At 41.1% G+C, this 27,199-nt stretch overlaps 3 protein-coding genes across 3 annotated transcripts in view; 2 read left to right on the top strand and 1 right to left on the bottom strand.

Annotated features, from left to right (window-relative positions):
* Positions 1-1,237: 1,237 nt before the first annotated feature.
* napgb (N-ethylmaleimide-sensitive factor attachment protein, gamma b) lies at positions 1,238-9,344 on the bottom strand. The gene is made up of 13 exons (XM_083992096.1): positions 9,239-9,344; positions 7,453-7,647; positions 7,163-7,230; positions 6,967-7,051; positions 6,859-6,876; positions 6,744-6,774; positions 6,537-6,646; positions 6,358-6,424; positions 6,199-6,269; positions 5,630-5,708; positions 5,135-5,214; positions 4,888-5,017; positions 1,238-2,459 (listed from the first exon to the last, which is right to left on the bottom strand). The coding sequence occupies exons 2-13, from the start codon at positions 7,506-7,508 to the stop codon at positions 2,319-2,321; spliced, it is 936 nt and encodes a 311-aa protein (XP_083848222.1). The 5' UTR covers positions 7,509-7,647; positions 9,239-9,344; the 3' UTR covers positions 1,238-2,318.
* Positions 9,185-21,812, top strand: rab12 (RAB12, member RAS oncogene family). Its single transcript, XM_083992098.1, has 6 exons — positions 9,185-9,442; positions 11,586-11,646; positions 15,185-15,323; positions 16,737-16,826; positions 17,127-17,231; positions 19,445-21,812. The coding sequence occupies exons 1-6, from the start codon at positions 9,217-9,219 to the stop codon at positions 19,550-19,552; spliced, it is 729 nt and encodes a 242-aa protein (XP_083848224.1). The 5' UTR covers positions 9,185-9,216; the 3' UTR covers positions 19,553-21,812.
* Positions 21,813-22,890: 1,078 nt separating this feature from the next.
* The window catches only part of mtcl1 (microtubule crosslinking factor 1), a 92,921-nt gene continuing 88,612 nt past the window's right edge, over positions 22,891-27,199 (top strand). The window contains exon 1 of the mRNA XM_083991185.1: positions 22,891-24,134. Coding sequence (XP_083847311.1) covers positions 23,160-24,134 — 975 coding nt within the window. The 5' untranslated portion in view covers positions 22,891-23,159. The remainder of the gene's footprint in view (positions 24,135-27,199) is intronic.

A 27,199-nucleotide genomic window follows, 5' to 3' on the forward strand; every position in this document is an offset into this window, starting at 1 on the left:
ACCTTCATTGTTTTCATATTTACATCTTATTTTCCACCCCATCAATCTTCTATCAATAGCTCATGACAACAGAGAGAACAATTTTATAGATCCTCTTCTCTAAATTATTTAAAAAATGTCAGAGTTCAGACACTGGAGCTGTAGCTCAGGCTCCTCCCATTGGTCATGTTTGTGGTCCAGCTGAGGTCACTTCAGCTGATTGGAGACAATTGGGAAAGACACACACCTGTGTGAGGTGAGGTCAATCAAAGAGCAAAGACCTGCAGACAGCTCTCTACTGACGGTCGCTCGTCCAACATGAAGAGCAGCAGAAAATCCACAAATCCAGGTGAGTGAAGCTCCTTGTGTCACACTGAACAAAGAGTCTGAGGACGTCACCGCAGTACGTGGATTTAGTTTTTAATTAATTTAACTAAACTATAAAATTCAGTTTTCAGTATGTTCTTAAGGAGTCATGAGTTAAGAGTAGTTTTTATTTCAGCACAAGTCTTAAACAAAAAGTGGAGACGTTTTAATAATTCCTGGATGTACAGTCTGCAAGTGGAGTGTTTCTACAGTGTCACTTTATTTATTAGAGTAAAATGTTTTAGTACTTCTGATTTAAGAGTGTAGAGTGGGTCACATTGTATTAAAATGGTAATCACAGGACCCTACCTTCATAATTTAGCAATTTTTGAACCATAGATAGCAGCTAAACAAATATACTTCATTCAGTCAACTCATACTTTCAGGTCAAAATGCTGAGTCAAACATTTTAAGTTCAATTATTTTTATTGAGGAAGAAAATTAACTCATTACACTCAATTATTGAAGCTCTATTTTATGACTTAACTACTATATTGTGAACCTTTATAAAGAGGTGATTCCTTGCATCTTCCATAAACATCTAAAGGATATTTAAGGTTAATAACTGACACATGGAGCAGCTCAGAGTTTTAGTAAAGTCCACATTTGATCTTGTTGATGCACAGCGGCTCTACAGAGTCGCTGAGTGGGAGGGCAACACAACAGTAGCACGAATGTGTGCACATTAAATATCGCTTAACAGAGAAAGAGAGGGAGACAGACAGAGAGCGAGAGCATTAGGCTCATCAAAGATAAATCGGCCTGAGGAAGCTACACAGTCATCACATGTCTGTGGGAGGCCGATCGGTGTGGTGCAGACGTCTCACTGATGTGGAAACTGTCTAACTCGTTTAAGAAAATGTACAGACACCATAAAATGCCACACGATGGAAATGTTTATTGATGCATGTGCAAAGTTTGGAGATTTTTGCTTTTTGAGGAATAAACAAGAAGTGGGCAGCAGCACAGATAAATAAATGTAAACAGTCCCTTTTATTACTCTTAGTGATATGAGAATATTTTTAATTGGCATTTGAATCTTCTCTTTTATAGAGAGGAGGCGCCTCACATGAACGACTGATACACAAAGTCAGCGTTAAATAAAGAGAAGAAATCACTGCATGGTCCCTTTTTCGTGTTATAGTTGCTTTAATTTGAGGATTGTACTGTGGGGATTGTAAATTAAGACACAGCCATGATGACAGGTTGTTGTTTTTAAGGTGGAGACGACACACACCTCGAGGTAGACGAATGAAAACGGTCTACGATTTGGCTACAAGCTGCGTCACCAGGAGTCGGTCGGCTCCTTTTTTAAATTTTTTCTCCAGTTGTCATGAATAAGCGCTTTACGTTGAAGTAGACGAGAGTGACTCAGTTTTAAAGCAGTAATATGAACCAGCACTGGTTCTCAAGAACCATTTCATTAATCCAAACATGCATTAACAGGCTGACTGCATATTGTTCCAGTACTGACTGTAGCCATTAATACTGAATAAATTAACCCAGTACAAATAAAACACCTATACACCGATCAACTCATTAGACATATTTCTTAAAGTATTTCTGCTTTGAATATAACTATAGTAAACTCTCTACAGGCAACAACAGCAAAATGTACAGCTTCACAGAGACAAGAAATAAGATAACATTTACATACAACAGGCTTTCATACATTATTGAACATTGAAGAGTGTTTTTTTTTCCCATTACACTGAGGATCCACCTCAAAGAAACTCAAATTAAAAGGCTGTTTAAACTCTTTAGACTCTTCTGCAACACCGACTGTAACTGTTGGGGTGGGGGGGTTTCACCATTAATTTTTTGCACAATAAAGATCAAAACAGTCGCCCGCCCGGGCTTCACAGCTCAGAGGGGTTTTGTCAAGGTTTGTGACTCGTACACAGAGGGTGCAGTGGTGGAGCAGGAGATGGGTAGAGTCAGCGTGCTGCAGCCTGTAGCCTGGAGGCTGGAGGCTAACACAGCCCGCCCTCATAATCATCCTCCTCCTCTTTAGCGGCCGGCGCCCCACTAGCACCACCCTGTGGAGCAGCGGCAGCCTTCTTCTTCTTTCCTCCTCCTCCGGGTACCCGCAGGGAGATGGACAGCTTGGCGTACTGTGAGGATAAAATGTGTCATCAGATTTTAGATATTCCCAAAAAAAAACACACACACAAAAAAACAAACTCAAAACTTATTTTCTCAGTCGGTTTGTTGCTGTGAATAACAGAGACCACAGTTTCAGAGGCGGCGTCTCACTGAGTTTTTGTCGTTGGACTGAACTTGTGAGACTCTGCTGGAAAAAGGTGACGCCGTATTTCCGTGCTGCAGTCCAGAAACTTTCACATCAAAATCTAATAAGAGTCACAGGGATGTTTGCTTTGATCAAATCTGACTGTAAATACAAAAACAGGCCGACAGCACTAGAACAGAAGGGTTAGGGTACACACCAGAGAACCAGAGGGATAAATCACATCCACATGAAACGCAGTCGCACATAAGACACCAACAAATAAACCAAAATATAATATAAATAGAGAAGAAAACAGAGGGAATCTAGAGACAACAACCAGCTCTTAGTGCAGCAACATTAACACTGAAGCACTCGTGTGAACCCACCCCCCCCTAAAATCAATCCACCAGATCCACCAGACGATAAACAAGATGGCCAGTAGCTGAGCACCAGTTTAATCCAGAAACGGAGGCCAAATCTTATAGGAAACCTAAATCATCCACTTGGACCAGTTGTCAAATATATTTCACAATGCAATACAATTTAATGTTTTCTATATGAAGATAAATAGGTATAAAGTATCACATGTTTTCTCTTATTTGACACTAGGCAAGGCAAGGCATCTTTATTTATATAGCGCATGTCATACCAAGGCAACTCAATGTGCTTTTACATAAAGACAAAACAATTATATATAAAAAAAAAAACTAGTGTCATTAAAGGAGAATTCCGGTCATTTTCTAAGTATTGTAACGCTCTACAGCTCTAGGTCCCCGAGTGCGACCCTAGGAAAAAATCAGAGAAAAATATGTGCAGACCGGACCTAGCTCTCCTCCTGCTAGCTGCGCTACACTGCAGTTAAACAGCAAAGTAATGGGGGCAGTTCTTCTAACTGCGACTTTGGCCTCTATATAATGCTCAAAATATCACTACAAATGCGTTGCAACATCCACCAGTTCCTTATCACACAACACTAAGTGTGCATAACTCTGTTAATATGAGAGAGCAGTGTTAACTTTGTGTTTTTATCACATAGCTCTGTTTACTCTAGCTTCCTGGGTAGACCTTACTAGTCGACTGTCGAGCTCGGGACTGTTTCCATATCAACAGAGACAAAAACGCGAGGAAAACATGGATTTAGGAGGGAAAAAAATAGATTTTGGATGGAGAAAAAAGCAGTCCGGTCTGCACATATTTTTCTCAGATTTTTTCCTATGGTTGCATTCGGGGACCTAGAGCTGTAGAGCGTTACAGTACTTAGAAAATGACCAGAATTGTCCTTTAATGGTCCTTTGAATTCTTGCGTTATGGCCAAAAATGTGTTTTGGGTCAAAAGAAGTGACCCTTGACCTTCGACACCCTGCCACCAACATCCCATTAGCTCATCTTTGAAACCAAATTCAAATTTATAACAAATGTCCCTGGAGAGACCGGGACAGACGAGCCACCAGCTCTGTTTGTTGAGACTCCGATTCAACAGACCATAAATACAGACCTTGATGTGTTAATAAACCATCTAACATATAAAACTGAAGTGTGTTTTCAGACTGACGCCAACTCCCTGACACTCTGTTGATAGAATAAAAGTCACTTTAAAACCGGGACTAGATTTACCGCCTCACAGGTCGTATCCCTCCGCCAACAAGCCGATGATATACGGTCATCGTCTCCTCTTCCTAAAGTTACAGCACTAAATCATTTCCAGAAGCGTGACGTTATGATGTCACAATGAAGTCGACCATCATTTTATCTTATTGCACAGTAGTGTTAAATGTTGTCATGATTAGCTCCTCTGAGTTTGTAAATTAGGTCACAATAGAGGCTTTAGAAGGCCTACTCAGCGTCACGGTCCGAGTATTCAGCCTCGTCCCTGCAACTCTTAGTCTGGTCCTCTATTATTTTTTGCACTTTAAATTTCTGTACTTACTGTATTGCATTGATGCATTGTAATCTATGTTTTGAATTGTGTTTTTTGCAGGGCTTCCTTAAAAAAGAGCTTGTTCTCAATGGACCTCCTTGTTAAAATAAAGGTTAAAGGGGACATATTATGGAAATATCACTTTTTGAAGACTCTTTAACATGTCTTTAAGACACCTGGGAACTATTCTAATTTGTGGAAAAGGGGCATAATATGTCTCCTTTTAAATAAATAAATAAAACAGTGACCTCGAACCTTTGACCACTAACATCAAGACGAAGGGAACGTTTCTGCTAAACCTGAAGAACAAAGTGTTACTGTGATATCTTGTCCAAAAGAGTAGGACAGACGGACAACTCGCCTCGGAGAGATAAAAAACATAAACCGCACTCACGTCGTTGTCCATGTACTTCAGTAAAGGCGAGTTGCACACGCGGTAGACTTGGTCCTCGTCCTGCTCGTCGTAGCCCTGCAGTAGCGTCTCCATGGCAATGCAGTCTTCGCTTCCGCTGTAGCCGGGCAGACTGGTGGAGGAGATCAAACAGCGCTTCGTGTCACGACCCTCAGTGTTGAGTGGCAGCAGGGTGTTATGTTACGTTATGTCATCAGTAAATAAAGTCAGTTAGTTTTAATTATCATACCTGTAAGCTTCTCTGACACATTTATCAGCTGCTACGTAGTCTCCTCTGTGAAGATGAATCAACACCTGGGCAGTTGTTTTCTGAGGAAAGAGAGAAACGCACCAACATGTAAATTTGATACAAGCTCCATAAACATGTCTTGTCTCCATCTATATGTAGATAGTCAGAGGTGAAATGCCCTTTTAATCTGGATATGGACCCATGTCCTCTGGCTGTTTAACACTCCAGTCCGCGGCTCGATGATGATGATACATCCAACTGACAGATATTTGCTGTGCGCTCACTTGGCTTGCTTTCTGATGACTGTGCAGTTTATTTTGTTGCATCGTCACAGAAGCATTTTCAATCTCTGCTGCTGTGATGCACCCACGAGCCACGAGCCACTAAACTACTCCGGCTGTTCATGACACTGAAAATGCTGCAGTGACACATTACATTTTGATTAATTTGCAAGGAGAATTTAATGATTTTTTTTTAAACTAAATGTTGAGGCACCTTGAAACACATGGGGAAGTTCTCGATCTCTTTGTACATGTTCTTCTCCTTCTGCAGAGCAACTGCTGCTTCATCCAACCTGGGTAGATGGACAAAAACAGAGAGAGAAATGACGAGGTGCATGAACTGCAGTCTCATGCAATCACGTAATAAACAAATATCTAAATATAAATGCATTAATACTTTGAAAAAGGATATAGGGAAGATACAAGTCACAGCTCAGCTATTTTGAAAATTTCTGCACATTGTTTGATCTTAATTCATCAAAGAAGCTTTGTTATTTATTTATAATGTTTTATTCTTTAGTTAAATGCCAACTCAAATAAAAACTATTCTAATGACTGAATAGAATAAACAGCATTAAAATTACCAAGCTCATCATCCCAAATACCTTTTATCTCATGTGACAACATTTCTAAACTAAAGTTCTGCTTCCTACACCAGCGCTCGCCTCATTAATAATCACTATAATAATAAAATAGACACTGCGTCTGATCAAAAGCCACCACCTGCTCTTTGGCAGCAAGTGGTGATTAATGTGAACTCCCTCCTCGGTCGTTGTCTTTTACCTTTTTAACCTGACCAGCAGTCTGGAGGCTTTGCCCAGCAGTTCAACGGCCTGACGCAGACGGTCCTCGTTCTTCAGACAGAAAAACAAGGACGTATTTAATTCAATGACATTAAAGCAGCAGTAAATGATTCGGTTATTGTCAGCAGCTCGTTGTTACCTCGAAGACGCCGGCTGCTTTCTGATACAAGTCCACAGCTTTCTCCAGATTTATGGGCTCAATCAGTCTGAGGAGAAATAAACACGATTGCAATCAATCCACAGAATATACAAAAGAAAGATATGTTGGCTGCTTGATTTAATGCCTCAATGTGCAGTATAAGATGTTGTTTTTCTTACTTTCCAGCCCGGTCCAGAGCCATCGCTGCGGTGTCCGGGGTCCCGTTCTCCATGTACATCATACAGGCTTTCTCTATGTACTGGATGGCCTCTGGCATCTTCTTTTGCTCCTGTCGCAGTGCAAACACAAGTCAAGTTACCAATCAATCTGCTCCATCTACCTGCCGCCAACAACCTCAGCACTGTTAACACAGACAGTGCGCTCACCTTCATCATCATACCTGCCTGTTCGATAGCCCTGAGGATGAGGAAGAAGAGGAGTTAGAATGAAACAAGTGCTTTAGTAATTTTAATATCAGGGTTATAACATGGAGATACTTACTTGGCAGCATGAAAAAGCCTGAAGGGAAAGTTAAGGAAATTAGAGACTGACTCAGACATCATTTAACACCTTGTTTTGGGGCTTTAGGGTGAAGCACAGAGAGGATACGTCTTGTTTTCTGTGTGATATTCAGCTTCCTTCAGGTAGGCATCCTTTGCCTGGTCGTACTGCTTGGCATTCTTGAAGCACACAGCTATATATATATTTTTAAAAAAGCATGATAAAATCAGTAAGCAATTAGTAAAATGGAGGATAACTGTTCAATTCATTGATTATAGTACAGCAAAACACTGATTTATGGTACCTGCTTTGGCGTATTCTGATGCAGCACTGTCAAAATCGGGCTTCCACTTTGTCAGACTCGTCTTTAAGCTACGAAAACATAAAATGATGAATATGAATTATAAACTGCAGACACAAGCAAAAACAATGTAGGTTTATTGTCATTTATGGGATAGTAACACATAATATTAGCTAACGTGGTTTGTGTCGCATCACCTTCCTGGTGGAAAAGCCTCAGTGGCCTTAATATCCAGCTAACCGCCAGTGGGTGAAACTGTCAGGAAATAAACAGCGTTTTTTACGTTAACTCACCATTTTTCCGCTTTAGCCATGTGCTCGTGGGCTTCGTTTATCTTCTGAGCGGCCATACTGTCGCTGAAGTCGACGGGATAATAATGAATTTGTTGTCGTTAAATCGCTAAATGATGTTGTTGCCTCTCGGTGTTTTTGGATTAACACGGAACTGACTCCTCCTCCTCGAGCCGCGACGTCACACGATGTCGCAGGCTACGGGCGCCGCCGAGGACAAAAAAGTGTCGACAGCGCGAATAAACCAAACCAACAGAAACAGATGCAGGTGCAGCAACAAAAAAAGTTAAAGCCCAATTGTTTGTTTGGCACAATTAATAATTAGAGCACATATTACTTAGTGCGTGTTTATTTTTACTTGATTGTTTTATTTATTGTTCTCTTGTACAGTATGTATGTGCTGTTGTTATTCTTACTTATGGAACTTGATTTCCCCCCCCTCTTCTGTTGTTTTGGTTTTTGAATTTCCCCCCAGGGCTTTATCTTGTATCTTTTGTGTAAAAAAAAAAAAAAAAAAACTACTATGAAATATTCCATCAACAACAACAACAAAACCACACCACACCACACAGGACTTTAATAGTATTGGTTAGTCTTTTCCAAGTGCTGATGCAAATACTGATGCACATCTTTTTTCATTAAAGTCATTTACCAGTATCTCTAGTGTACATCTGGATACAGATATCACAAATAGCAATTTTGTTGTCTGTTTCTGATACTTCCAAGTACAGCTGACATGTTGAAGCTTATTGGCTGATAGTGAACAGTGACACATAGGTCCCTTTTAGATTTATTAGTTTCAAACTAATTCAAATTAAAATGTCTGTGAAAATGTTTCAGACTCTTTATAACTGTGTTGTTCTAACTAGGTTTGGTGTGAGTTCCCTCAACTCATTAAATTAATTTTCTAAAGAAGAAATACTAGCATATAAATTGGACATGAACAGAATAATTAAACACAAAATCTCAAATCTTGAATGTAAAAGAGCTAAAAGAAGAAGAATGGTAGCCTAATCTACCCCTCCTTCACAAGACTATAAGTAATCAACAAAGCACATGATTAAATAACAGCAGATTACGCGGAATGTACTGTTTGTTAGTTAAAACTCAGTCATATTTTATACTAATATTTCACATAATTGATTTTGCTGATAACATACATAAGCCTGCATTTATAATACCTAGAGATGCTTAGATGTTCAGAGGAAAATATAAATGTGATAAAAACAAAAACAAAAAACTTTTGTTTAATTGCAGGGTCTTGCATCACTTTTAGGCAAGTATGCAAAACTGAAAAACAAAAACAATATCCACAGACATTTTAATGAAGTTATAGAGTAACTGGTTTAATTCTGATGAGGGGAGTTGGGAGTGGACCCTCAAGAGTGAGGAGCAGTGATTTTTGAACAGTTGACATTTTACTTGCTATTTTTTTTCTTCCACAGTCATTTTGTTACAGTCAATATATCAACAAATAAGTAGGCTAACACACACACAAAATATATATATAGCCTAAATAAAAATTATACGTTTATAAGAGTTTGCGGCGGAAACGGAAGTGTTTTATAGCGTGGTCGGTGACGTCATGACGGCTCGGTGTCTAATGGCTGAACAACAACAACTGTCGGCGAGAGACAGAAAACTTTCACAAACTTCCACAGAGACGAAACAAATAAAGTTGGAAGGAAGTGGCGCCTCGTTTCGACTGAATAACACCTTTTAAAGTCGTGTTGTCGTGACAAATGTCGGGATTTTAACGAACTGAGGATGGACCCCAGATATGACATACCGCGGAGGGCCGCCGGTGGTGGCGGCGGCTCGGCGAACTCGTCTCCCGCTCTGGGGGCTCAGTCGCGCCGCAGGAAGATGCCTCCCAGGCCCGCTGACTTCAAACTGCAGATTATCATCATCGGCTCCCGTGGTGTCGGTAAAACCAGCCTCATGGAGAGATACACAGACGACACTTTCTGCGAAGCGTGCAAGTCGACAGTAGGTGAGGACAGGAGAGGAGGCGTTTTACAGGACGTGTTTTTCTTTTCTTTTCTTTTCTTTTTTTTGTGTGTGGCAACTTTGTATTGACATAGTAGCAGCAGCAGCAGCAGCAGCAGCAGGGCTCCGTCTATTTACTGGATGCAGGATGACTAAACTCCCTTGGGAGAGACGTTGTGAACACACTGTCCTTCATTTCACACTGTAATGGGACTGAACAGGAATATAGACGGTCAATTTGACACAACACAGCGCAAGTTTGAGGTGTGGACTGTTGTTTGGGTGGATGTTGTTTATTTTAGGTTGTTAGAAGAAGGACTTTAATGTCCAAAACAACATTTATTTATTCAATTTATATTGAAAACAAACACACAGAGGTAAACAAGAGACTGTGCATTGTTCAGTTTAAAATTATGATAAATGTATATATATATTTAATATGTATCTCAACTTAAACAAACAAGGGTAACAAATAAAAACAGTGAAACAGACTAAGAAAAAAGAGGCACATATTGTATCCTTGGAAGTAGTGTTGTAGTACTCTTGAGACCACATTTTCATGGTCTTGTAGGCCTACAGGACCACAGCTGCAGACTAGTGACATCTTTTTTTTTTTAACCGCAAATGTCTCTTTCTGTCACTCGCTCACTTTGATTTATGTAATGTAATTCAATAACTTTAAGATAATTTAAATTGATCTACAAAAGTATATGCTTGCATTTAAACCCACTTGGTCGCACCAGTGTCAACATTGGGAGGAGACTTCAGCAGGTTCTTCTGCTCAATCCAAACTTTGTTTCAATGAAATATGGTATAGATTTTATATAAACCTAACATTTATTTTTAGCTGAGCAATAATGTAAATGTCAAGCCACGTGATTATTATGAGTACTGGCACTGAATACAGTAATGGTCTTGAAAATGGTCAAAACCATCTACTATTTGTGCTTGAGGAGGAATTAGGTGTTAAATGTGTAGGCTATGTGTGTACAGGAGAAGCTATATGGAGCTGATGGAGGTAGCCTAATCCCATAATATCAAGTTTTTTTCTCAGATTAATTATAACAGTTGTCTACATATTTTACACTGAGGGTTTCTGAGCTGTCACTATCTGTAAATCTAAGTAGATAGATAGGAGCTGCTGCACCCAGAAACGTAATGAAGAGACTTGGCAGCATGTTACTATCGTGGCACTGGATCTGCAGCTGTTCTGTAATGGTGTAATCTTATTTACAACTGGTGACCCTGTTTGTGTAATTAGATGAGGATATAGTTATGCCCCATCGGATGCCATCTCTGAACTGCAATTTTTCATATGACACAGACACACTACATACTTCTACATAACAGAAGTACAACCAGTACCACTGTAACTTATGGATCAATCGTACCGTAACACTTTGAAAACAAGAACGGCGGCTTGTTTAAAGTTGTCGTGCCGCGGTTATTGATGCTCCTATCTTAAAATACATGAGGTTTGTTTGTGTGTGGAACTGGGTAAACAGCCCTGTGACCAACACAGCACACTGCCATAGTGTCCAATCCCAAAAATAGGTGCACACACACACACACACACACACACACACACACACACACACACACACACACACACACACACACACACACACACACACACACACACACACACGGGCAGCTGCCGTGGCAGAGCTCCATTTTGTGCCTGTCTTTGCATAGTGACACAGCTCGCAGGTTGTGTGAGCTGCATGTTGCTATTCGTGTGTGTGTGTGTGTGTGCACCTTCTCTCACAGATAACGAAGGGAATATTTTGAAAGTCTGGATTAAAGTGTTGTCTCCTAAGAGATCATAGGTGGTGGTTGCTATCATCCTGCACAGCTTTTAAAAGTACGACCCAAGTATGAGCAACTTCCTCAGTCATTGTTCAGCAGCTACCACACCAAGGAAACCTGCCCTTCTCAAATAGAAATGTTGTAAAACCAGAACCAAGACAGAATTATAATTGGCCTTTAATGGCAAGAAGGGAAGTCAGATCTCTTCATGCAGTATAATGTGAAACCAAGGTAGTAATTAAAACTGTACTGACACTGGTTGTTCTGTCAAAACAACACATGAAATCCTGATAAATGTTCATCTTCACATGTGTGTTTTTGATTCCCCCCGCTCTCAGGAGTTGACTTCAAGATCAAGACCGTCGAGCTGAGAGCGAAAAAGATCAGGCTACAGATATGGTGAGTAATTGCACACAAGACTCCAGTTCCTTTACTCCCCGACATACATCGTTCATTTCCTCCGTCTGTCTTATCACGGAGCGTTTCCTCTGTCCTCTGTCATGCTGCAAACTGCTCTAACAAAAAGCTACTGGTGGCTTAGCGGTGGGTGCATCTCAGCTTTGTTTAGTAGGTGAGGCATGTCCAAATAAAACACAATACATTTGTTAATAATGATCAAATATATTGACGTAATAGCACATTATTGTTTTGCATTTTTAAAATGTTCAAAACTTGAAAACAGTTTTATTTTAAATCAGCTATTTTATCCAAACAGCATGTTGTTTCAGTGAGAATCAAACTGTCACACTCATCATACTCACCCATGTTTGTCATGTCATCAACAGGTGATGGTGTAGTTTGTTACCTTCACATCTACATCACCTGTAGTGTTGTAATGATTTATAAATACACACCCAAATGTGAAATCATGCTCCTAATACCTGGTAACAGTCCTGCATTAGATCGTCCTTCATTAAGGTTATAACAGTATATCAATCTCAATGGGGGTGGACTAAATAACACAATCATCCTTCTGTGTAACACATTGCATTTCAGCAGCAACACAAACATCAGCTCCAAAATGTCGATTTAACTGAACTGAAACTGAACGCTGCAGTCGTCCAGACACAGGTAGCAGTACCAGACCCGTGACTTGGTTCTGCATTTAAACCAAATCAGTAGCTGGTGTGGGATTCCCACGCCCAGTGAATCCCCCCCCCCCGGCAGGTTTACCAGAGGTCCCATGTACTTCAGAGAGGAACCATAAGGACAGTCATTCATAAGGAACTTCTGATCTTTTACACCTGCATGGTCCAAATAAAGGGCAATTCCAGGCAAATTAAACCTGGGGCTATAGTTTCCTAATATTTAAAGTCTAAAAGAATGAATTTCCTCTCGTGCGAGAGTCAAGTTGAAGCATTCAGTATGTTTACAAGTAGAATAAATAATATTCAGACATACTCTTACTGTACGAAAACCTTGTTCCTCCGAGTTGATAAAACAAAAAAGTAAACAAAGTGAGCCGCCAACTTGACTCTCGCTCGAGACTCCGCGAGACTTTGTATTATAGCTCCGTTTACAAACATGTCGGCTTTCTTGAAGTAAACAAGCCCCTCTGTGTATGTTTGAATAGCCATCTGCCATTATCTGTGGGAAAAAAATTGCCGTTTTGTGGGATGTAAACAGCCTAAACAGCCTAAGATCTGTTCGCTCCCATTAAACGCTGCCGTGGCGATGTGAGGACAGAGAACTAGTGCAAAACAGGAGACATTATAAGTCTTCAGTTTGATTCTTTTAGACTGAAAATATTAGGAAACGACAGCCCCTGGTTGAATTTGCCTGGAATTATCCTTTAAAAGGACTAATAAGTTATCAACATATTTCTCTTAAAAGGTTATGCACAATAATGAGAGAAACATTTCTTCTTACAGTGTCCACATTCTTTAAAATGTCATTAAATATTTACTAATGCACCAAATGGTCACTGAAGAGTCAGACATAATGTGTCATTCATTGTTGCTTTATAATGTGACTGAACTGTCTCTTTGTTCCACGTGATTATTCTAAAATATTCAGAGCTGCAATAATGAATCGATTAATCGAACAATAATCCATTATTAAATTAATCGTCAACTATTTTGATAATCGAATAATCGGTTTGAGTAGTAGTTTATGTTTAAAGTCCAAATTCTGTGATTTCAGCTTCTTAAATGTGAATATATCTGGTTTCTTTGTTCCTTTATGACAATAAACTGAATATCTCTTTGGTTTTTCTACAAAACAAGAGATTTGAGGACGTCATCTTGTGGTTTGGGAAATACTGATTGACATTTTTCAACATTTTTTAACATTTATTGACCAAACACCTGATTAGTTGCAGGCCTAGAAAATATTATTCACTTTGCTGAGAAACTCAGAATATGTGCAGCAGTTCAGAAGTCCTGACCCAGACCAGTGATGTTATTTGATTCAGCCGTGCCCTTTGCTTGTTGTGTCTTGTGACTCTAACTACGCTTTAATAAGATTTTGGAAACATCCAGTCAGTGCTCTTGTCCAACGGTTGATAGGCTGATTAACATGCCTCGGATTACAGTCAGGAAAGCTTCTGTGCCTTTTGTGTGTCTGTGAGCGTTTGGGGATGAAGCCGTGGGAACGCCGTTGCTTATTTCACTAACACATCTGACCTTCTTCACTAACGCCCCGTCCCATCCCGTCCACCTCCCTCCCTTCCTCACTCCTTCCTCCACATCATCACATCTGCCCGTTTTGTGTCCCGCTCCTCTGTCCCGTCCCGTCCCCGACCTCCTGTCCGATCAAGGAAGGCCGTCCTCGTCCTCACTGTGTCTTGTCTCTCATGCCGAACTGCTCGCATCAAGCTCCTCCATCACCTAACCCTGACACTGTGCTGCTGCTGCTGCTGCTGCTGCTGCTGCTGCTGCTGCTGTGTCTCTGTCCGCTCTCCTGCTCATAAGCCTGACTGTGACTCACAGGGGGAAACGGGGAGAGAGAGAGACACTAAGCTGGCTGAAGGTACAGTAACACGCACTGCGAGTGGAGCTCCAACCGCTTGTCACGATGCCGACTCACATGATCAACTGAATCATAATAAATCCTGAAAAAAAAAAAGCCACACAGCCTTATTTTCATATCTTTAAATGAAGAGTTTATCTCAAAATAATCAAAATGAGTTTGTATTAATCTAATTTCAGGTGTCTGATCAACCTGCCATCATGGCTTTTAATGGAAAAACTATTTCATTTAAGTTGATGGTAACACTAAACATTTGATAAATAGCTTGTAACTCACTCTGGTGTAGCTGCAATTTACAGTGTGTGTGATAATGCAGGATTTTCAATAGCTATGCAGCGACTTCTGCTGTTAAAGCTCATTTGATATTAATTACAGTTGTGTTTACTACAATATAGTGTTGTTAATTGTCTGTTTATATCCCAGTGAGCTACGGGTGCCTACAAGAGGCTTTATTAACCTTATTAGATCTGTTAACGGCTATGTTAACAGTGTGTGAGAATCAATTTCAATCAAGTGTTACAGTAAAGTTAACGATCATTACATCACTGCATGTTTCTGTAGATTATCTCACTTTGGGAAAAAAGGCTTCAGATTCAAATTTTCACAGCTAGATACAAAATGATGATGATTATGGGTGCTAATAAAGAGATTGAGTATTTAAGAATGAATGGCGAATAAAGAAATTTGAATCTCATATATACAGTATATACATTGATTTATTGTTACCATGTTACTAGAAGCTGATTATTCTTGCCCTGTTTGTTTGACCTTGAATCGGTGCTTAAATTCAGTAATAAAATTAAGAAAATAAACCTCCTTTTTTAAAATGAAATCATATTATTCATCTTTGTTTTATGAAAATGCTTTAAATCCATCAGTATTTATTTCAGATTCACATTACTGCTGTGACTGGGTTGATCAGTGGATGCTAATTGAATCTTACTGGGCGTTGTTTCTTTATTGTCAGGGACACTGCCGGCCAGGAGAGGTTCAACAGCATCACCTCAGCCTACTACAGAGGGGCCAAGGGGATCGTGCTGGTGTATGACATCACCAAGCAGGAGACCTTTGACGACCTTCCCAAATGGATGAAAATGATAGACAAGGTAAACAAACTGTGGACGGGCTGGTTTTTCTAAAAACGTCTCGTCTAATGAAACTCACTGTTGTCCTTGGGTGTGTGTGTGTGTGTGTGTGTTCCTGTTCCTGTGTCAGACGGCTCCTATTTGTCCTAGACAATGATAGAACTGCTGTCTGGGTTCCGCCATGTTTCTAGCACTAATGTCCACGTAAACGTTTAACCCACTAATGGGAACAACCCTGTGAACATACTTCAATACTGGAGGTTTGTTTGAAGGTGTCGCTCTGCAGAAACACTGGATGTCTGAGCCTGATGCTCAGTTTGATGTTACAAAGTTTTAAAACACAGTGGATCACATTTGGTTACATAACATCAGTGTTTAACATTTTGATTAGGATTCCTGTAATTTCTTTAAAAAACATAAACATTAAAGCAGAAGTAAGCGGAATATTTGTGTTAATATAAGTCTTAAATAGTTCTATCTTCCGACAGCAATCACTTCTATAGAGTGTTTGGTCTGGCACGGTTGGAAGAGGTGTGCTTGGGCAGGGCATGCTTATGGCTGAGCTCTTTTTAAGAACTTTATCTATTTTCTTTTCTTCTACTTTTTTATTCTTCTTTGCTCTTGCTTTTAACTCTATGTTTAATGTTTACAATTCTTTCTTTAATTAAGAAAAATAAGTTAGTTTTTATGCTGTATCCTGGATGATACATTTGTTACAGCTCTGTGTTGGATTAATCACATAAAGGTGACACTATTTCAAAACATACTGTATCTTAGATATTTCTGTACTTCAGGTCTGTGTTATTTATCAGCTGACATATACGTCAATAGCAGCATATTGAACTACCAATAATTTCCTGGTTGGACTCTACTCGGACAGAGCCTGGTAGATCTGATGCTTGGATTTAGTGATAATAATAATAATAATAATAATAATAATAATAATAATAATAATAATAATAACAATAAACTTTATTTCCATAGCATCTTTCAAAACGCAGTTACAAAGTGCTTTACAGAACAAGTAAGAATAACACAGTCACAACATTAAAAAAACATAAAACCTTATCTGCTTTTCAGAGTGAGATACAACAGTCAGGATAAAAGCATAGAACCATCATCAGCAAGGAACAATTACTCCTGAAAACAAGGATAATAATAATAATAATAATAATAACAACAACAGTAAAACAAACATAATAAATTAAATAAAATCAGACAAAAACAATAATGATGATGAATAGTGATGGTGCATGTGATTCCCAGTTATGCAACTGTTAAGTGCCATTAGTTATAATGATGCTCTCCTTTGGTTCTTTCATCACACAGTCATTGAGCTGGACAGTTTTCATTGCAGTGATCTGGTTTGACTTTTATAAAGTGGGAGCTTGATGATTTCCTGACGCGTCTCCTCTCTGCTCTGTTTTGTGTCAGTACGCCTCGGAGGAAGCAGAGCTCCTCCTGGTCGGGAACAAGCTGGACTGTGAGACGGATCGTATCATCTCCAGACAGCAGGGAGAGAGGGTGGGTCCAACACACAACACACAGCTGCAGACTTTCACCTTATCACAGAACCACATCTGTGTTTTCTATAGATTCAAAAGGTTCAAAGCACAGTGATATGTGACATTAGATTTAACTCAGCTGCCTCTTGTTTCCAGCACAATCCACAGACAGACGTGATCACATTACTGTAGATAAAACACTTAGATATTAATATACTACTGGACTGTGAGACTCCACTTTCCTCCTAATTATATTTCTGCTGCTATGAAACGGTGTCGTTGTTCTCGGCTGCTAATTTCACACTTTATTGTGTTACAGTTTGCCTCTCGAATAAGTGGTATGCGCTTCTGCGAAGCCAGCGCCAAGGATAACTTTAACGTGGACGAGATCTTCCTGAAGCTTGTGGACGACATTCTTAGCAAGGTCGGTGTGTTTTCACGTCCACTGTGTTTTCTGTAAACATGTTACCTGTGGTTAGTACAGCTGCTCCTGGTTCAACAGTCAGCACTGCCCTGTCTTTGTCTTTGTCTGCAGTATCATTAAGTTTCACACAATTTGTCTGATGAAAAATAGATTAAACATGTAATTAAATCCACCTTAACACTGTCCCCGAAAAATAGGAGTAAACACATCGTCACTCTAAGGGTGAATTCCAGTTCCTATCTTAAAGCAGATATCAGTGGAATGTTTTTGTTAATATAATTCCTAAATAGTCCTATTTTCCGTCAGCAATCACTTACATGAAGTATTTCAGCCTAAACACGAGTCTCTCCGTCACTCTGCTCTGCTGTAACCCGAGGAGAAAATTTTCCTTGTGGGATACAAGTGTTATCCAATGAGGAGAGAGAACGGCATGAAGGGCTGTGTGTGCAGCCAAGGGATGCGCGTGAATGTGGTGACGTAGCACGAGGACCAATTGATGCCTGACAAGGGCGGGGGCTGCTAACTCATGGTGCGTTCAAAGAAACTCGTACTTTGTGTTTTTCCTTCCTGTGAAGTCATACCAGTTCGATCTGGTACGAGTTCACGGGTCGGAAGTTACGAGTGGCCGTTATAGGGAACTTTCACAGACAACAGGATGGTAAAAACACGAGCTACGGGTTACCTGGAACGCTACCAAGTCGTAGTTGTGACTTGAAGCTGTAACTTACGGTTTCAAAAGCCTGCCTTGAACGCAGCATTAGCCGAAACGGCCGCGAAGCTGATATCTGCTTTAATCCTCAAGCTCAACCCTCAATCTGAGTAGCCCTCAAAACCAAGTGTTAAAGGGATATTTTGTGACTTAAGGGACACCTCTTACATGCAGATACGTCTTCAGACTGTGGGGGGTTTGGCATTAGTTTATTATTTTTTTATATTTGCACTGTTAACCCTGCCAGTTTAATCATAAGCCACAAACGCAGGTATCATCGACGGGTCCATCAGGTCCATGTTTTTGAAGTTGTTGTGGGCTATCTGTCAGTTATTACTTAGGTTATTAGTGTTTTTTTGTAGCCTATAATTGAGTTATTTAATAATCTGTACAAATAATCTGTATAAATACCACAACCACAGACATATTCAGATGAAAGTCACCGCATACCACGGCTTATTGAAAGGTAAACACCAGCTGTAACTATCGGTAGATAACTCTGCGGCTACGGGAGGTGACATTAGCCTGGTCATCTTATAACATTATCACCACAAACGTAGGCTGTATCTTGATAAAACAACTTAACAACTACATTACCACCGAGAAAATGACCATTTTGTAACTAAACGATAGCAACATGGCTTGTCTGCACCGACCGGCTATTGACAAAAGATTGTAAAATAAAAAATAAATGTTATTATGCAACAATGAGGTAAATAATCCATAAAATGGGCCTAAACTAAGATAATAAAATGTTTTCTGTAATATTTATATGTCTATTAACAAAGAAAATACTGCATTCTGGGTAGCCCTTGCTCCCAAGTTGTCCCTCAACTTAACATTCGGAGAATCGGGACAGCACTAGCACTTCGCGGGAGTGCACATTTTTTGAGATTGAGGGTTAAGAAAGGAATAGAAATTCACCCACAGACTGACCGGTAACGCATTCATTAGACAGAAACATGGACACGTAACTCAGCCTAATTTCTGATAATGACAAACAAGTGGAAAAATACAAAACAAGACCTTTTACAGGCAGAGATAATTACTGTGTTCACTGTGTTTCACTCAGTTTATAATGAGTCACTTCAAAAATACACTGAGTAGGACACAAGCACAACACAACTCTTCTGTCATAATTATCCTCACTGAAAGGTCGACATTATTGTAAATTATCTGATTTCAAATGTCTCTCTTTTTTATCATCTTTTGATGCCTTTGTGGTAGTTAGTTGATTATATACACCTATATACACCTTAAATAACAATACTGCAAAATACAGAGCAGCAGATTTGAACAGTGTGTTTCACAGTCTCTTGATAAAGATCCGATGAGGTTTTAACGAACTCCGCCCTCCTGCTCCGGCTACAGTAGTTGGAAGATTTTAACTTTGTTATCTCTACACAATGAGACTTTCTCTGCACAAAATAAAGTCACCTGCTGTCTGGACGTTGAGCACGTTAACCCTGTGTTTTCTGACTTTTATCTCTTCCTGATACAACAGATGCCCCTGGAGGTTCCCAACAAGGAGCTTTCCAACAGCGTCCTGTCTCTGCAGCCTGAACCGGAAGTGCCTCCGGAGTTGCCTCCACCTCGCATGCGCTGTTGCTGAGACTCAGAGTAGTCCCTACACATCCTACACACACACAAACACACACATACACACATAAATACACACACATATACAGTATACAGCTCTCACATGCAGAGCATCAATCTGGCCACTAGGGGGCAGGACACAGCAGCAGTTTGGAAACTATTGACCGCTGCTGTTCAAATGCATGGACTCTTTCCTTAACCACCAGTGTTATCTTTCCCCCTGTTTCTTCTCCTTCTCCTCTGTTTTTGTAACTGTACACTCTGACATGCGCCACACTAACACTTTGGCCTGGCGAATCACCCACTTCCTACCACCTTTCTGTCTACACTTGACCCAGACTACCTCATTTCCTCGGACCGTTTAGGCTAGCCGTGCCCCCCCCCCCCCCCCCACAGGTGCCTTCAAGCTCGAGAGCCCTCTGGTAGCAGTTGCACATTTTCTATGGAGGAGGATTAATCGAGGGCCTTTACAGCTTGTTCTCTTCCTGTTTTCACTCGTCATTCACTCACCACACGCACGCATACTGCACTCTGTGTTTGACGTTTTGTCTGAGTTGCCCTGATGTTTCTGTTATCGGCATTTTCTAGCTCACAGAAAAGGGATAACGGTATGTCTCTTCAGCTTTTTAGGTTAAAATCTGGGTCTGGTACAGTAGTTAGATGTTCTTATTAATAGGTTTTATTACCAAGTGACGAGTTGACTTGAGGTAAACAAAAGCACATGATGTAAATACGGTGTGTTGCTGTAATGACTGGACAAGGTGCAGATTTTCTGTGGCCGGCAGAAGGTGGGTTTTGTGGTGGTGATCATATCAGTTTGTTTTTCCTTTTTGCCTTAAAGTATTAAAAGTGGCTGGAATGGACGGCTCTTTTAACATTTGTATAAATTGTAATGTTTTGCACTACAATCCATCTAAAAAACTAGTTTAAGAAGCTGACATGCAGTAGAAGAGAGTCCACGACGACTTGTAGTTTAGCACTAATAGAGATCGAACTCGACTCCAACAACCGCTCCTCCACATCCTGTTAAAGTGGGATGGAGATGCAAGGAGAGATGGGTAATGTAGTCTTTTAGGGATTGGTGTTTTTCACAGGGACATTTTCTTTTTTTTTTTTTCGATGTGTGCTACTGGCATTTTTCAGAGGGAAATGAAGACAGTAAAAAGCTACAGACACATGATTTTTGCCTTCATTTGAACATTTCTAAATGTTTTATTTTTTTGTTTTGACATTTTTCCTTTGAATTCAGATACACTTTAGACAAGCAATGTGTGAGACTCCCTGTGTGAGGAGGAGGGGAGAAAGAAGAAGTGCAGGAAGATTTTGCGTAGTATTTGAATGACTCAGGAAGCTCAATTTTGTCTGGTGTTTTATTGCGGATTTGCTCCGAATACATAAATTAAGGAATGTTCATTTAAAAAAAAAAAAAAACCCTGCTTGAAGGGGATGTTTGTGTTTCATAGAGGAGGATAGTGGCTTTGAATTTTGAGGATTTGGCAGTTTGTTATGGACCAGTATGGAGATAATGCACATTTTCAGCCCTCCTTCGTTCGTTCATAGAAATCGATCACAGTTATAATTTCTTCCATCTTTATTGTGGAGTTAATGCAGTAAGAGAAACGTAGCACAGCGGATGTTTCTGTCTTGTTGTTACATGTTGAAGTCAAAGCTGAAGTCTTGAGGCTGAGGAAGGACGAGATTATAGAATTAATCGCACCCAATTTTCTGTAGGTTCATTTTGTTTTATTTTGTCTTTTTGCTGAAGGTTTATGTTAAGGTCAGGGCTTTTGTGTGGACTTAAAAAAAAATATGGCACATTATATCTTCTAACACATCAAAAGGAAAATGCGAGACGCCTGCCAGCAGAACATGAAGAGCACAACAACCTTCACATACAAAATGTGTCCGACTTTGAAGTTTGATCACTTGTGTTTTTGAAACGGTGAGCGGTGAACATTTCTCCTGACGTTGTTTCTTCGACCCCTCCCTCTGACTTTTAGCATTTGCCACTAACCCTGTGGGCTTTGTTTTAGTAGCCAAGCCTTATGCTACTCTGTGTTTTTAAAATTATACATTTAAAAAAAGAAGAAAAGAAAAAAAGAAGCTTTTATTTTGAAATGTGTATCCTTTTAAGATGGAAGACTGTACCTACTTTGTATTAAACCTGTTTTAAGTCTTTTGGGAAGTTTTGGCATGTTCAAAGCAGATTTGTGGTATTTATAACTTGTGGCATTCTTGAACTAATGAAATGCAATTAAAGATATCTATATTTATTACCTGATTATGGTCTTGATTTCCAACACGTGACTGTGTTTGTGTTTTCAAATGTGTGGATTTTTCCTTCACAAACATCATTGAAAGATGCTGTAGAAGTGATTTAACATACAGACAACAGATGCACTGCAAAAACTCAAAATCTTTCCAAGAATATTTGTCTTATTTCTAGTCAAAACGAATCTCTTTCCACTTTAAATAAGACTCATCACCTAAAAATTAACTTTTTCTTTAGATAAATTTCAAACTAATTTTCACTTGAAATAAGTAGAAAAATCTGCCAGTGAAAGGAAGTTTTTTGTGCTTGTAATAAGAAAGAAAAACTTGCTCCACTATCAGATTTTTCTACTTATTTCAAATGAAAGTAGACTTGAAATAAGTAAAAAGCTACTTTTTTATGTATAACTATGTATGTATATGTATTAAATATACATATTTTACGTATAATGAGATTTGTTTTGACTAGAAATAAGACAAATATTCTTGGTAAGATTCTGAGTTTTTGCAGTGTGACATCTGATTTTCCAAAGGAGGAGGAGGAGGAGAAGGTTATTGCTTCCTCCTGAGTGCATCCTTGCATCTCATGTGAGCCTGTTCAATAGCCAGTGTGTGTGTGTGTGTGTGTGTACTGTACGAGTGTGTGTGCCATTAGGGCATGCGCACCACAGCGTGTCAGACCTGGTCCCGCCTGGTCCCAGAGAAAACAAGGGGTGTGCTTGGGTTAGTACTTGTGTGAGGCAGCAGCGCATGCGCTCCAACGAAAAAAGAAAAAAAAGAAAAGAAATCACGGCCGTCGAGCCTCACACCGCAGCGATTGCAGATCTTACATGTCAGATAGGAAGGAGTGGGAAGGGGGTACGAGACGCGGGTGAAGCAGAGGGATGGAGAGCCGGCGTGCAGAGGAGGAAGAGGGCTGACGTGACTCGGACTGACTGACTCTCCTTCTCTCCCTCTCTCTGTGCCCAACTTGAGCCTTTACAACCCCGGTGTCTGCAGATGCAACCTGTCTGTCAGCCCATCCGTCCCACCGGCAGCCTAATCCCCGTTTGTATTGCAGCTTTTTCCTCCAAAGGGGGGCTGCTACACGCTCCGCAGGCAGAGGGGACTACAATGACAACCTGGTGAATGTGCAGCAGACGGGATGGAGTGAAAACATCCAGCACAGCACAACGCAGGATGCGCATCCCCAGCCCGACAAGGAAGAAGAAGGTAGAGAAACCTGGCTGCTGTTTTCCTGGTGTCGCATGTCAGAGATTTTCCGCGGTGCTGTGGATTGATCGTTTCCTTCAACGCCCTCCTCCTCCTCCTCCTCCTCCTCTTCTTGCTGCCGCCGGTGTCGGTGTATAATGGAGAGCTCCAATGGCTCTGGCAGCGACACCAAACCGCAGAACCACCAGTTGGAGAAGAAGCGACTGAACCGAGCGCCTTCCCCGGCCAGACCTTTCCTCAAGGATGTGCACTCCCGCTCCGCCAAACCACCTGCCATCGTCCCCAAATCCCCCAAACTCAACAAGCAGCAGCAGCATCATCAGTCTGCCTCAGTGTCCTTAGCCCATCCGAACCGCAGCTCCAGACGCAACACCACCGGGGCCAAGGAGAAACCTGCCACGGTAAAAAGTAACACCAAGTCTACTGTCGTGAAAAAGCCCATAAAGGTGCCACAACATGCAACAGCAACAGCAGCAGCAGCAGCAGCAGCAGCTGAGCCCAAAGCCGCCAGCAGCAGCAGCAGCACCAGAGCGGACAGCACCAGCAGTCCGACTCTGGCCAATAAAGGCAAGAAGGGGAAACTAGCCTCGGGGTCCCCGGGCCCTCACACCCATGGATCCCCGATCCGGGTGCCGACCGGAGCGCCCCTCGGCCGCGTCAGCCAGACCGACAGCAGCTCAGACCTGTCGGACTGTCCGTCCGAGCCGCTGTCGGACGAGCAGAGGCTGGCGGCGGCCGCTAGTAGCGACGCAGAGTCCGGTACCGGCTCCAGTGACCGGGATCAGCTGGGAGCGGATAATCCCCTGCGGGCAGAAGCTGCTACCGGAGCTGCTGCTGCTCCCACCACCACCTCCAACACCTCCTCTACCACCACCACCACTACTACCACCGCTGCTGCTGCTGCTGCTCCGTTGCGCACAACAACAGAGGCTTCCTCCGCCAAGGGAAGCATGTCTCAGGCTCAGCCCGCTCCGGGGGCGCACGGAGAGAAACACAAGCAGGAGAAACCCTCAACAAGCGCACAACTCAAACTGCCAGGCACCAAGGATGTACCCGAGGAGGACCTGCTGAGGGAAATAGAGGATTTGAGATCTGAAAACGACTACCTCAAGGTAAGACAACAAGTAGTGATGCTTATTTGTTGCATAAAAAAACCCACCTAGTTCAGATTTATACTTTTAAAATGATGATTTAGGAGCAGTTGGTTTCTAAAGTCTGTCCCAGTTCAGGACAGTCCAAGTGTCCAGTCCAGTTCTCTTCACCATCACCTTTTTTTATTTATTATTTTATTTTTGAAATGTCCTTGAAAAACGTGCACCTGCTCAATAATTGAACACATAATCTCACTGAATTCATTACCACAATCTAAACACACAGTTCCTCTTTGAAGCCAGCTGTCATCCCCCATGTAGACTGTCCACTCCACTCTCCATCCATCATGTCGTCTTTTTTAACCTTCCCGGGGCATCCCCACGGATTTGACCTTTTATTGATGGGAGTTTTTTTTTATTTTAATTTTTTATTGATACTGGCTTCTCCTTGTGTGTCCTTTAATTTGATATCATTTCTTAAATTGTTGTAGCCGACTGCATGTCAAGTCAGCAAAGCCTTTTAGGTTGTTTTGACAGAAAGACACCGGGGACACGCCGCCGTCTCCATGTGAACAGGCTGTAGCCTACACAGATTTAACATTTGGTTGGTTTTTTCTGATTGAAACTCCTTTGAGGCGGCGTAACAGTTTGAAGTTTGATGTGTGATCTGCACAAGGAGCTGAACTGTTGATCTGAAATCTACAGATTATAAGTATATGGGCTGTTTTCAAAGGGATCCACCACCGTTGTTGTGTTGTATTTATGCATGAAGATCCTGCTTGAAGATTTCATGCAGGATCCCCCCTCCCGTCCCGTCCCCTCCCCCTGTCTATAAGTAGGCTACCTCCCCCCATAAGTTGGGGAGGGAGCGGTGGGAGGCAAACAGATAATGCGGCAAACAAATCTTTGCAGGTTTATTACTGTATTTTCCATGTTGCTGTAGTTGAGTATTATTTCAAACTTGACCACCACCACCACCACGCATGTCTGGGTCTTTTCTCTTTTGGCTCGGTTGAAAACACAAGAGAGTTAATCAGCTTTACTGGCTCTCGCTGTAATGGCTTTATCCCACAGGACTTGATAACAGTCAGATGTCCCATGTGTGCGGGGTTCAGGCGTCCTCCTGCCTCGCTGTCAGGCTGCCAGCTGGGGAGCTCTCTCTCTCTCTCTCTCTCTGAGGTGGACTCCCAAAAACAACCCCCACTACCCCCCTACCCCGCTACCCCACCCCCCAACCCCTGTCATCACGTCCCAAAAACGTCTGGGAGTCCCTGCTCGCCACCGCTGCCTCTTTATGCTCAATGGGAAAACATGTGACAGACCCCTCTATGTTTGATTTTACTGTTGTTCTGTTCTAGTCCTACCTGTATTTCAGGTGTGTTTTTTTTAAATGAGCTAAGACAGAGACAGAGGTGTGATGTGAGACAAAGGTCATGGGGAGGATGTTATTGAATCACATCACAATAACAGGATGATGCAGAGAAACTGATATCTGGAGAAGACTTTTTAATCAATTAATCAATTAATCAATTGTCTGGACAATGAAGTGTGTTAAGCAGGGTTTGTTTTGATTGACAACTAAACATATTCAGTTTTAGTTTCAAATTGGTATAAAATTACACAAAACTGAGAAGTTAGAGGTAGAAAAATGTGGGATTTCTCTTTTTTCTCGAGCAACCACCTCAATAATTAATCATCAAATTTATCGCCACTTCTCCCTGTCAGTTAATTAACAGATTAACGAGCTTGTCTCATGCAGGTTGACAGATTTTCCACAGCCTGTGATCACATTTGATATTTGATTTTTAATAGATTATTTGAACAGACACAAAATTCATTGTCTGTTTATTGTCAGCTTCTATGTTGTGAAGATTTGGCACTTTTTTTTTTCCTACTGTGACTTTTGAATTAAGCAAACAGATGATGATTGATTGAGTCGAGATTGAAATAAATGAATAAATAAACATATCCCCTGTGTGATGATGAATGAGCATTACGAGCTGCCTGCCTGTCTCGTGCCACGATTACAGCTGGAGCTCAGGAGCACAAAAAAAAATAAAAAATAATAATAATAATAATAATTTTCTCATTAGCTCCAGCGGCTGCTCAGTAAAGATAACCACACTTAACGTCCTTAAAGAGACGACTAAGTGCTGGCGATGACTCGGCTGCACACTACTGTCCGTAAAGATCAGTGATCTCCTCTAAATAATACCTGCTCCCAGGATGCTGCTGCTTTTAACCTGAGTATTGATCAGGCCGACCCTGTGCGAGGTCATCTGCTCCGTCTTCCTGGGTGGGGGGCCCCCCGAGTCTTTCAAAATGAGGATAGATTTAGTTTTCATTAATTGACACACACTCCTCTCCTCACTCCACCCTTTTCAGTATCCAATTGTCTTTTCATCAGGTGCCAGTCAAGGAGCATCCATCCCCCGGGGGAAATCTGCTGAGCAAACTGAGTCCTCAGTAAAACAGACAAACCCCCCACTCCAACCCTCTAAAAAACCCTCTTTCCCCAGAGGTTACTGACAAAATACTGTTGGTAGTGTGGCGTAAATCTGAGTTGTGTCCCGTTGATGGGAGCTGGGGAATATGATGAATGCATCCAATCCAACAGATAAGGTGCTTAGAGCCAACTGGTAATGTTACATCATCAGCAGCAGCATTAAGAGTCCCTACATTACTGGAGCTCATGTGTAATCATATGAGAGTATTAGCATCATGGGCAAAAGGTGTATTTTTATTCTAAGAGCTTTTATACCTGAAACCTCTAAAACCTGATTGTTGTGGAACAAAATGTAAATAAATCATCCATCTGCTCTTATTGAATATTCAGCGCTAAAATCACTGCTCTGGAAAATTAAACTTTGAAATAGAGTCATAAAAAATGGCGGTATAACAACGTCTGTCTTCCTGTCGGAGCCATCATCACCAGCCTCACATCTGTTGTTCTGTTATTACTGCTCTGCTCTCATTTCATGTCACTCTCTGGTCAAGTCAGTTCATTCATGTGCTTCAAAAATGATAAAATCACAAATTTGCCTCCAAAAGGTTTAACAACCTCTGCAGCTCTTAAAACTCCAGTT

This window comes from Trachurus trachurus (assembly GCF_905171665.1).
Source record: "Trachurus trachurus genome assembly, chromosome: 17".
Taxonomy (NCBI): Eukaryota; Metazoa; Chordata; class Actinopteri; order Carangiformes; family Carangidae; genus Trachurus; species Trachurus trachurus.